General features: G+C 36.1%; 1 protein-coding gene across 6 annotated transcripts; it reads left to right on the top strand.

Annotated features, from left to right (window-relative positions):
• The first annotated feature begins 101 nt into the window (after nt 1-101).
• Nucleotides 102-11,170, top strand: LOC139958530 (uncharacterized). 6 transcript variants are annotated; one of them, XM_071955652.1, is made up of 15 exons: nt 102-149; nt 190-334; nt 844-971; nt 1,489-1,525; nt 2,575-2,653; nt 2,862-2,987; nt 3,570-5,185; nt 5,563-5,637; nt 6,205-6,349; nt 6,800-6,946; nt 7,511-7,678; nt 8,254-8,373; nt 9,243-9,405; nt 10,011-11,001; nt 11,034-11,170. In XM_071955652.1, the coding sequence occupies exons 3-14, from the start codon at nt 908-910 to the stop codon at nt 10,967-10,969; spliced, it is 3,699 nt and encodes a 1,232-aa protein (XP_071811753.1). In that variant the 5' UTR covers nt 102-149; nt 190-334; nt 844-907; the 3' UTR covers nt 10,970-11,001; nt 11,034-11,170. The 6 variants fall into 6 exon arrangements, with proteins under 6 accessions (XP_071811753.1, XP_071811752.1, XP_071811756.1 ...); XM_071955651.1 differs by having other exon boundaries at nt 190-329; nt 10,011-11,170; XM_071955655.1 differs by having other exon boundaries at nt 6,208-6,349; nt 10,011-11,170.
• The last annotated feature ends 1,537 nt before the right edge of the window (nt 11,171-12,707 follow it).

Raw genomic sequence — 12,707 nt, 5'->3', positions numbered from 1 at the left:
TTAATGAAGTATTTGTGATCAATATTGAAAATATATTACTGAGATATAAACGTTTAAAAACATGCAGCTATTCTTAGCAGCATGTATTGTGCAATATCACCAACGAACAAATTCCTTGTTTGTAAACAAATCCAATTCATGATCAGCAGGCACTGATCTGTACACTAGTGTACAGATCAGTGTCAGCAGGTGCATGCAGAACTATAGCGGTGAAGAAATCAACAGAATTGATCGCCATCGGTGAAGGATATATAATTGAACATATGGACCAAATTAAAACATAGGTGTCGATTTCTTTTATAAGCATCGTTATCACATCCCATACCTGAGTACGGTAAAATTTGTAACTTCTCTATCGAATACTAAGCCTAGGCACTAATTTATTTTTAGGCTAGCCTAGTCCCATCTGCAAATTCGATCGCACATCTCGTCACCAGTTGTGCGAAATATTAAGTTGTGGAAGTATATAGGCTAGGTGTCAGGTGATTGTATTGGTTAATTTGGTAGCAGATGTAACTATGTAAGTGAATGCCCCAGTCTACTTTCAGTAGTTTGTATTTGCTTACAGTACTTTCTTTCACCTCTGTTCATCAAGCAGTCTTGCAAATAAACCAATTATTCATATAGCACTAGTGCTAGTACTACTAGTAGTAGTATAAACTGCCTAAATATATACCAATTTGTAATTTCCTAGAATCCTACATCACCTCCCACACTGCAAGGCACTAAAGGAGAGGAAATAGATCTTGTATGCCACAGTTAAATTGACTCAATCTACTCTTTTGCTTGAAAGTGGGAATTACCTTGTACCTCTCTTTCCTGATGTTTCCTTTTCTTTTTCAGGATGATCTTCTTCTTTTTTGCTGAGTGCTTTTGACATGAGACAGTTATATAGTGCTTTAAAATAATGACATACTGGGAACCCACCACCGCAAAATGCTGTTCTGGGCTACAAGCTGTACATTCCATCGGTAAGAATGTAACTTAGGGTAAAACACTTCTCAACCATTCTTGCAGTAAGGTATCATAGACAGGTATACATTGCATTATTCTACCTAATCGTTTCGATTATATCAGGTTGCAAGATGGTCTGAATATAAATTCTTGATGAACTTTTCCAAAATTTTCACCATAACTACTTTATATTTTCTAAAATATAATGCTTAGGATTAAATTTTTGTGCTTATTAGATTTGCCATCTCTAATTATGTTATCAACTGATAAGTTAGCAGAGATTAAGTAAATAGTTATCACTTTTTAACAATATTAATATTAAATACATTTTTTATTTTTTTTTGAATAAAAAACATGATTATACAAAACTTACAACATTTTACAATAAGTAATAGAAATAATAATATCTGATGATTATATCTGGATAACCTACAGTAATTACTAATTATCAAAACATAACCCTTTCCTTTCATAACGTAATAAAGTAAAGAGTTACTGAGAGTAATTATAACTTTTCTTTCTTAATTTCTTAAGCTGTTGCTTGCAAAAGATTTCTGGGACCAGAAAGAAGGTAGGCCAATTTTTTTACAAATTAGTCATACAATTTCTTTTATTTTTTATTCCTAATAGATAATGTCTTTGTATTTGTTGGAAATTATAAATTTGCTAATAACAATATGCTATTTTTAATGTATTTCATTAGTTAATTTGTTAGGTTACAACACATGTATTTCTATGGAACGCGAAAAGGACCACAACATATGATGATGTTAATGATGATCTAATTTTATACGTTCATGTACTAAAAAACTTACGATGATGTACTAAACATATACGATGATGTACTAAAAACTAAGATGTACATCAAAACATGCGATGATGTACTAAAAACGTAAGATGTACATCAAAACATATACGATCATGTACTGAAAACTTAAAAAAAGTTAAAAAAAAGTGGCGTATGAATATCCATTATTGTCGTTTGAATACGCGTATGCATATCCATATATAAGTGTCCCTAGGAATATCAAAGTTGATACTGAAGCCCCGCCCCTAATGGTTCTTAATGAGTTTAAACTGAATATCCATACTCGTATGCATACACCACATATGAATATACATACGCGTATGCAGACGCCACTTTTTTTGAACATAACATTATTAGTACATGATCGTATTTGTTTTGATGTACATCGTACGTTTGTAGTACATGATCGTATATGTTTAGAACATGATCGTATACTTTTAGTACATGATCGTATATGTTTGGTACATGATCGTAAATTTTTAATACATGATGGTGTATTTCTAGTACATGATCGTAAGTTTACAGTACATGATCGTATAAAATTAGATCATCATTAACATCATCATATGTTGTGGTCCTTTTCGCGTTCCATATATTTCAGTCTCACAGTACATACAATCGTTACACTATGGTAGACTAATAGGGCTATGTCCCCCAAAAAGTTTCTTGTTTCTGCAACATTTTTCTCATATTTGCACCTTTTCTTCTGAATTTAATAACACATTGTTTTCAAAAGTAAACCAACAAGTATACCAAGAAAGAATAGATTACTGATGTTAACTTCTTTACACGACTCTGTTTTCTCATCTTAGTATTAAATTTATCACAGAAGATGATGGTTGTGAGGCCGCCTTTTCTACCCAAAAGTTATTATCGTTGCTGGATATAGAAGTAAGTAGCATTTATTTAAGATGGGTTCATTGCTTGAAAGTTTAGAAGCATGCCGATAATAGTAGTTGTTAATTAAAAGTGTTTATTTAATCAATCTGTGTTTGTTTTAGTTTAGAAGTAAATATTTTCATTTCTTAAACCTAGGTTTTGACTTAAGTAATAATCAGCTTAACATAAATTCCTTATTTTTGGTTTTCCTTTTCTATAGCATCCAGTTGGCCATCTTCTTAGGGATGCTTGCTTGAATCATTCCAAACGAATAGGCTCTGGCTGCACCACATTAGTTTGCATGGCTGGCACCTGGGCAAACGCCATACAGTCACTGCTGGACGAAGTAGGTGTTTAGCTGGTATATGAGGCTGTACCGCATTAGTTAAAGAAAGATAAATCATGGCTTTTTTTGGGGTGTTTTTTGGGTGAAGGTTAGAAGTCATAAAACCCTTTCATTGTTTAAATCAAATATTCGTTTTCCCGATGTTTAATGAATTACTGCAAGTTGGATGATTTATTTGGGGACAATTACTTACATGCAATCATCAAATTAATTTAGCTAGAGAAATGCCAAATCTAATTATGTACCAGTGTTTTTACATATCTGTTTTAAATTAACACGCAATACCAAACCATCTCTAAATGATGTCACTTAAAGATCATTTAAGTTGGCTCCAAATGTTAGTACTTGGTAATCTGGAGGAGGATTTAACAGCAGTGATTTAATTGTAGTAATTGGCGACAATTTCTAGTCTTTTAGCGTACATTGGGGCAATGTTACCTTTCTTCTGATCTTTCTTTTTTCCTATGGCTGTTGATTTGAGAAATTAACCAATTACTAATGTCTCAGATACAATTAATAATATTAAAAAATGTCTTTGTTCACAAATTTACTACACTACTGTTTTTAATTTTCTCTTGACAGGGAATATCAGTAGAAACCATTCATTCTCTGGGGGATAGCATCATGCATGTGTGTGTAGATGCCTGTAAGGAAGAAGCCATCGATTGTTCAGATATTATAGAAACCTTAGAGACAACAAATAAAAGACCACAATTGTTTGGAACAGAAAGCTCTCAAACCAAAGAAATGATCCAACAAAATCAGGTGGAACAAAGATCTTTGCTTGGAGCAGATGACTGCAAAGTAGGCCCAGTCGACCTTAGTTTGGAGTTCAGCACAAAAAACTTGGAGTCGTCAGAGGATTCAAAAATCGATGTGAATTATTCTGAGGATGATTTAAGTTGGTTTTTCGATAGGGATGGAGATGAGAGTGATTCCGTTAGGCAAACTGAAAGAGATGATGCAATAGCAAGCAACAGGATTGACAAAGGGAATTCTGTAAACTTGTCGGAAGTCATCCATGAATCAGTAGCAATGAACAGCGATGATGAGGTTGGTTGGTATTTTGAGGATTCTATTGGTGACTCTGGTATCTCAAGCCTGAAAGAAACAAATGGCATAAGAGTGGATGATGCATCTCCTAGCAACAAAGCTTCTCTAGACTTGCTCCAAGTCTCAGGAACTTGTGGAATTATGGAGGATGCAAAAAAGACCAGAAGTGACAATGGCAGATATTATGAAGATGATGATAATGGTTTAGGAGAAAGGATGTCATTGACAGGAAGAAAGTTAGCCCTTTCTGCAGAAGATGATAATTTGACAACAGAGCAAGGAATGTCAAATGATAAATATTCCATCTCTGACGTCCAATCTTATGATCAGATGGTTGCATCAGAAGAACAGACCAAAATTAATCTTACATCAGGGACTAGACACACACGAAACTTATTACTGGAGCACAATCAAAATATGACAAAGCACCTACTTCCTGTAGAATTAGGAAATAATGATGAAAATTTGGAAACACGATTAAGCAGCTTGAATGTTGATGTGAAATCAATGAAACCCAAAGCTCCATCCATACAAATGATACTCAGGAATAGCAGACACTTTCAAACTACTCGGACAACTTCTGGTGGAATTTTCGATGAAGATAACAGGAGTTGTTTAAAAACTAATGGAAACAAAGCTCGTTACAAACCTGCAAATGGGAAGTCAGAAAATTTACAAGATAGACTGACCTTTGATGATGATGACAGAATGACTGAGAATGATAGAGGAAGTTACCATGGTAACCACGGAGAACCTATGACTTCATCCTCCATTTTACCTCCCAGAGCAATGGTTGCAAACTCTTCTTCTGAAGGTAGATTGAGCAATATGTATCTCTCCTCAAACGTAACACATCCTTCAAGTCCTGTTCAGTCACCCAGGGATAAAGGGTTGTTTGTTCTGCCAAGTGTGAAATGTGATGATGAGTTAAGAGAGATGGAGAGAAATGGTAAAGTTCAAGTAGAAATGAAGCCAGGAGAAATATCTCCTGAGAGAGTAGGAGAACAAACACTTCATCAACCCATCTCATGCAGCAACAAAGGTATTCAACATTTTCACTCTGTTGCTAGTTCTTCAAGACATTCTCTCAGTCCAACTGATGAGGATATTGATGATGAGAGAGTTCAAGCATTTCTGAATCTTTGGTAAGTTCCAATTAGTTGTGGTGCTGTCTGTGAACAGAGCAGAGCTGAATTTTAAGAATGTTTGCTGTTGTCCCTTTGATAATTTGCTCTTCCTTGAAGGTTACTCTAACAAGAAAATAGAAGTTAAAATTGGGTGGTTTTTACAAAAAGAAGCAAAAACATGGTTTGTTGCTCAGACTGTTTTTTTTTTTTAACTCAAGATGGTAAATACCTGGTTTGTTACTCAATTCATCTGGAAACATTTTATAGAGGAAATGTAAATTCTAACTGGAAAGTAATGAAATTTTATCGAAAGTAGCAAAGAATCGTGTAAGATTGCTTGTTAAAATTGTAATGAATTGACCACAATTTGATACATATTTCTTTCTGTTTACCAGTGGTAGTTTATCTCATGGTGCGAAGTCTTCAATGAATTTAGCCAAGCAGATCTGCTTAAAGCAGTTGCAGGATAAGTAAATAAACAATATCTTTTATTCATTTATTCATTGATTTATTGGATGATTTGGTCACTGATTTTAAACCAACAAATGTCAGATTTTAAGACATTATAACATTTAATGGATGAATTGTCTTGTTTGATTTATTTGTTTTTATACATTTTAAATGTGATTTTATTCGATTTCCCTGTACCTTTTTAGATGCAAAATTATAAAACAGGTTTGTTGTGAGAACAGATAGAGAAACCAAGCTGTGAAATTTATTTCATTGTTTAAGAAGAAAATGATATATTTGGACAAAACTAAACTCACCTCATTGTTTGATTCAGCTGACATTAACAATGAAGGAGTTTAATTTATTAAATGTGGCATGAACAATTTGTGCAGTATGAAAGTGTAATGCCTGTGGTAGGGGAGGGGAAGAGGGGGGTGGAGGGAGTACTGATGGTTTATACTTATCTAGTCTAGCTGTTGCTATGTAGTATTTCCCTAATTTTTGTTTTTTTAGCTTATAACTTTGTGTTATGATGTTTTTCTTGCATTTTACACATGGATAAGTATCTTGCTTTCCTTGTTTTTTAGCAGTCACCATGGAGATCCTTTTGTTTGCCAGGTCCTTGGTCCTTCTGTAGAGGATTCCACCATCATAGATGGGTTGGTGCTAAGATGTGAGGTAGACCAGATTCCTCTTGTGAGTTCTCTTAGATGCAACTCTTTGAGAGCAGTGGTAAGTTAATGGACAAAATCAATGATATGTACTTTAAATGTGCAACTTTGAATTGTTTGGTGGAACAGGTTACAAATGACAAAACATTTCCAGCAAATGGTGATGATATCTTGAAATAGAAGAGGTCTGAATAATTTCATCTTTCCTGTAATTATTCAACCATGTCTAATACCACTGTGCCATTGAACAGATAAATTGTTGCATTTTTGGCTAAAATACAGTGACAGAAATAATGTCAAATTTAAGAAACAACTTTTACCCACTATAGCGTGTTTGGTAGAAGGATATGTAAAATTAGAATATTTAGTATTTAGATCCTTCTCCTTCTTTGCAAAGCATAACATATCGCAAAAGGTGCAATGCCCCATTGTCTGTTAAGATGTGCATTTACATATCCCATGGTGCTCTGTATATGTATTCTAGGTTTCAATTTTTATGTTTGATTCACAGTTAATCAATGGAGATTTGACACCTGGATTCAAACATCCAGGTTTCAAAGGCCCAATGGAAGTAAAGCTTGTCACAGATAGCCTTTCACAGAGTGCAAGGGACAGTCACTCATCATGGCTGGATAACATTAAGCAAATCTTGCAGGAGGTAGGATAAACATTTCTTGTATCGAATCAGAACAAAGTATGATGAAGACTACGAAGAAGACGATTATTAAAGAAGCTATTTACATTAAATAAATGAATTTGTTCCAGAGAGTGGGAAGTTTTTCTTTTAAAGTCGTCAGAGGGATTGATGTGTAACTGGCCATTATGGGAAGAGATTTTTGCACTATTTGAAAGTTTTGTTCCTTCAAATCATTGTTCAATTTTCTTTACCAGACATTCTTAATGAGTAACTCTATGTTGTTCTACTATTTAAAGGGTGGCCACCTTTGCCCTAATATTAGAATGTAGCACTTTTATAATAACAGTACATGAGAGAGAGTGAAATGAACTGTTAACAAACTGCTTATCTACTGCAAAACACCATTGTAGTTAGATGGAATGACATGTCGATCCTAGAAGGATCTTATTCAGAGGATCAAGATCCTGCTAGGACCAATACATCAGGTCACAGAACTGATGATTCTTGTTAGTGTAATAAATATAATAGATATTAAACCACTGACTATACTGATACAAGGTCTAATCAAGTTTAATCTCTTTGCAGCTGAAAGTTTCAATGATTCTGGTCAAAGGTCATGTGGATACTCAGCTATGTGATTACTGCTTGGCTAATGATATCCTGGTTGTCTCGTCAGTACCTTTTAGTGCCTTGGAGTATTTGAGTGCAGTCACAAATACACATATCAATGTATATTTTACATGTATTACTCAGGTATGAAACATTCCTAATCTAGGTATGAAGAAAAAGAGGAGGGTGATATAGTTTGAGCGTTACCCCTCTACTTTGTGGGGAAAACAAAATAAGTTTTAGTGAGAAGTAGGGGGGGGGGCAGAAGGATAATGTCCTAATTTGTGTGACTGAGGTGCACCTTACTTTAGAGGTGATTAGTTGTAATTGGTTATCTTTCAAGGCTTGTACATTGCTGCCAACATTTGCCCTAAATTTTATAGGGGTTAAACTTGCCCTGTTTCTTACACCCATTACAAGATAATAAAAAAGACTTAAATCAGAATACCTGATATAAATGACAGCATGAGGGCAGTATAATAAAAGAATCTTTCCCCTACTTGAAGAATGACCTTTGACATACATGATTGCAAATGTGACATGTAAACATTCACTGTACAAATAAAACAAATGTTCACCACACAAAGCCATGTATAGTAGGCCTTGTTAGCCCCCCTCCTCCCCCAACACCCTCCCCATTATCATAAGCAGTCCTTTATTGTGTCCCCCTATCAGTATAATTATCAGGATTATCATTGTCTTTGTTTTTTTGTCCACAGCATGATATTTGTGACAATCTCCACATAGATTGTTGGGAGGCAGGCTGGCATTCTGTGGTCAGAAAGCTTCAAACCCAACAAACAGCCTTCATCAAAATAACAGGAATTAACAGCCTGCATGTATGTAATAGCTTTTACTACATTGTTGTCATTAATCAGATAAATTAACGAGATATTCTAAATTTTAAATCGAGCCAAGTCATTTGTCAGTAAGTTTCCTGCATTTAGCCAAGTTCAACAGTATTACTCTCTACGGGAAAAAAAAAATCTTCACAAATTTATGGTTTATCGAGCAAGGAAAATTGGTAGCTTTAGTAATGGCTTTCTACAGCACAGACTCACACCCATTGGATTCAAACATTGCCCTACTTTGTCTTCCTGATTCAGGTCAGAGTCAAAGGTCGTTAAGTGGACATTATAGGTAATTGTTTGAAACTACTCAAACTCTGACCCTTGTACATGATTGTCTGGATCGGGGATCAATGTTGCTCATAACAATATTTGAATAGTGGGTGGTTGGGTAGTTTAAGAATTTAAGATCAAAGGTCAGGGATCATTATATCATTGTTTGAAAATATATTTGACCCTTTATACCGAATAAGGCAGTTGAGAAAACTCCCTTGTTGAAAACCGATGTAACTCCCCTGTGTTGTATGAAGTCAGGACAGGAGCCATTCAGTTTCACATTGCATCAATATACTTGGTGATTGTTTTGTCTAGTGTGATAAAGAAGGTGTAAACTGTTTGTATTCAACTGTTTCAGCTTTCTGTCATTTTGTAAGTTACTTTAGATTTTTCAATTCCATTGCTTGAGTCATCTGTTAGTCTTAAGCATAACATAATTCATCTTCTTTCAGTTTTAGGTTACAATGATCATCCAAGTACTTCTTTATTAAGGTCACATCGTCTACATATGTGAATTGTTTTGGATTAAGTTTATGGTGATAATATATCTATTTTGGTTTTTCATTTATGTTCCATTATTTCAGACAGTGGTAATCTGTGGACCAAGTAACCCTCATGTAGAGGAACAGAGAGTAAAATTTTGGTCAAGTTATCACAAGTTGAGAGATTTATTGAAGATGCGATACGTTTGTTTGGGAGGCGCAATAACAGAACTAAAAGTATTAAGAAAATTAGAAGAACATAAAGGTAAGGCCCCAGTCAGCAAATTACCCCCCATCTCCCCCTCCCCCATCCCCTGGATCTGAGCCTGTAAACCCTCTACTCTACCAACAATAAACATTCATGCTGCTGCATATAGCTCTGTTGAAAGTAATGGCAATCCTTACTGATTAATTATAGTTATTAATTATAATTATATTATACTTAATTATAATTAATTAATTATGATTAATTATATTATGATTAATTATAATTATAGCATCACCTGGAATATCCAGTGCCTCTCTCATACATATCCTCCATTATCCTGCTCTGATAACTAAACATTCATTAGTGTAAAAATGAAGGACATAATTACAACTTATGAAACTCAAATTTCATGAGTATTTAAAATTTAAACGGGACAGATTCAGTTACAGCCCAGAATGCCATAATCACGCAGGAGAGAAATTATTTTTCACTGTGTACATTCCAATGAAATTGCATCCTAAGCTGTAGTGTATTAAAGCTTATATATTACCCAGATTGTTTTACTATCCAAACGACCCTCCAGACCAGATCTGTCCATCCTATTCACTGTTTTCTGAAGCATTGGTCGATTTTATTTGTCTTATTCATCCTTGTTTTCACAGTCTCACTGGGTCAGCCGAAAGGTTCTCGTAAAGTTTTGGAAGAAACGAGAGTACTCGAAGCATTCCAGGAGGGGTTGGAAGAATTCATAATTTGGTTAGTTTCAAATCAAGGCAATTTGTCAAAGTTTGACATCAAGACTGCCATCAGGAATTTTGTATCAGCCTCATATTTGGACACTGAGGCTGTAATAGAAACCCTGTTTTCATCCCGTCAAGACAAAAATTGGACCCCGGACAAAGTGGTGAAAACAACCGTGGAAATTAACTCTACATTATTGACCAGCCAGAACTCTCTCACTGACATAGCTCCAACTTCTACTAGTGGTTTTCAAGAGATTGAGGAGCAGGAGGCAAAAACTGGCTGTCATAAAGCCAAAGCCAGGACACAAAGCATGCCTCTTAGTACTGATGGTTTCAGTCGTACTGATGGAGTCAGTCTATCAGTTCCTAATTGTAATATTTGTGCTGGTAGAACAGAGAGCAGTTCAAGTGTGGATCACTACATGAAGACTGACACATCTAGTCTGTTATCTGAGACTGATAGAGCCAGTCGTTCAGACTGCAAAGCAGTTCATCAAACGAATGATACAACTCATTCCATAAATGCTGGTCCAGATGTCCAAACAAGCAGAGATCAAAGTTTAATTTCTTTAGACGACCAAAAGAGTGCTCATCAAGCCAGCATTCATCACAGCTTACCTCAGGATCACTTTTCCAGTGTGTTAGTCAGACCTGGTAAGACCAATTGTGAGAAGCAGACTGGATTTGTGACTGATAGACTGTCTGGATCCTCTATGAATATTCATAAACCAGGGATAGTGCTTGATTCTGTGACCAGTAAGACAGAGGCCTGGGAGAATGCTTGGAGTCTTCTTAAGGTGATAATGAGTATGGACTGGATTCTCACTACAGGTCTTCAAAAATCTCAACTCCAAACTCATAGGAATGTTCTTCTCTAGGATTTACTGAAACCATTCGTTATGGACACAGTGTCAGATATTACCATGCACTCTCCGGACACAGGTCAGATATTACCATGCACTCTCCCAGCAGACAAACTAACAATCTCTCAAACTCTGTTTAGTCATTGTGTCGAAATAGCCAATAGAGTATCTCACAATGAGATGGTCCTGTAGTGAACAGGGGAAAAAATGATAAAATATCCATTCAAATTTTTCTGTTGTTCAGAATGTTTAGTGGCATAATTCTGGTTTTGGCCATATGCTAGGAATTTGTGGCTGAATAAAGCGCAGATTCCCTGTTAAGTAATGGACTTAGTGTTTTTGGATTACCCTTTTGTTTACTTGCATTCCCCCATTCACAGACACTCATGATATCTAACAGTGTAGTCTCTCCCACATGACTGGAGCATTTTCTCCATCCAACACTGATCACTTTCTCAAAAAAAATTGAGGGAGGTGTTCAACTTGATTGGAGTTCAGCTTTAGCTGACCATGAGTGTCCTCTCACGAGGAAAAGACACACAAGTCGGTGGCATAAGAGTAAGAGCAGAGTTCCTTTACCCTCATTTCATCTTCACTGCACTCAATTGATAACCAACCTAAGCCCAAGTTTTAGGGAAGGGTTCCCCTCCTCTATGGGAAACTTTTCTTTGGATAAGGGGTATTTTTGGCAGGAAAAGTCCTGCTTGACACAAAGCCATACATGTTATATTAGAGAAAAAGCACTATGATAGGTTTAGTATTGAACTGGGCTGTTAATTTGCAATGTTTACATGGAAATTTAACATTTTCATCCTAACGTAACAACGTTTTATGACAAAATTCTTGTTTCGTTTTTTTTTCTTTTTTGGCTCAAAATTGGACATCTTGATAACGTTTCAAGTTAGAAATTCAAATGATGAGAGGTATAGTCAAAATCGATGACTTGATTATTCATAGTGGCAGTAACTAATGTATGGCATTGCTTGCAAATATTGTTAGGACAAACATTACCTAGGCAAAATACCAGCATGCCCCTTCATGCAACCCCTCCCCCCTCCCCTTCACCTGGTCATTGTACAGAAGACACTCCTGGCTGTTTTTGATTCCTTGCCGACAGTGGCGTAGGAAGGTACTTTTGAGTGGGGGGGGGGGCTGAAGACTGATGTCCGGCCTGGGGGAGGGGTCTAAGGGGAGGGGGTGTCCCCTCCCCTTTGGAATTTTTTTGCATTCCCAGGTGGCCTCAGATGCAATTTGGTGCAATATAGCACACTTCAACTCCCACTCCATTTTGTAAAGAATTTTTCATTTTCACCTGACCTTAAATGTAATTTGGTGCTCCAAGTGAGATTTTTTTCTCATTTGGAAATGAAAAAGGGGTTTTCTGACTTGCGGAGCGGGGGGGGGGCAGAATGATACTTCCGCCCCCCCCATATTTTTCACTGGGGGGCTGGCGCCCCCAGCCCCCGGTTCCTACGCCCTTGCTTGCCGAGAGGAAAAAGGAATCTATGTGATGGTGATGGCGTATATGTGTGTCACTCTTGCTTGTAAACATGGAAACTCAATAAGTTAATGGTGGATTAACTTCATACTTGGTATGTGGATCTGTCTTATTAAGTACAAGAAGACTATTGCATTCCGGATCTCGTCAATGCATCAATTTTCTGAATTTTGTCATCTTATCGAGATGGTATACGTAGTAAGTGTGCAACTCGTCAATTTGCAGAAAATTGATGCATTGACGAGATCCGATATC

This window comes from Apostichopus japonicus, chromosome 18, assembly GCF_037975245.1.
Source record: "Apostichopus japonicus isolate 1M-3 chromosome 18, ASM3797524v1, whole genome shotgun sequence".
In the NCBI taxonomy this organism is placed as follows: Eukaryota; Metazoa; Echinodermata; class Holothuroidea; order Aspidochirotida; family Stichopodidae; genus Apostichopus; species Apostichopus japonicus.
The sequence above is the reverse complement of the archived record's forward strand: the minus strand, read 5'-3'. Positions and strand labels throughout refer to the sequence as shown.

Excerpts from the sequence above, each read along its gene's own strand:
- LOC139958530 (XM_071955651.1), top strand. The coding sequence starts at position 908 with ATGACATACTGGGAACCCACCACCGCAAAATGCTGTTCTGGGCTACAA. Across the intron at positions 5,638-6,204 it reads TTAAAGCAGTTGCAGGATAA|CAGTCACCATGGAGATCCTT; the intron begins GTAAATAAACAA and ends CTTGTTTTTTAG. Across the intron at positions 7,679-8,253 it reads ATTTTACATGTATTACTCAG|CATGATATTTGTGACAATCT; the intron begins GTATGAAACATT and ends TTTTGTCCACAG.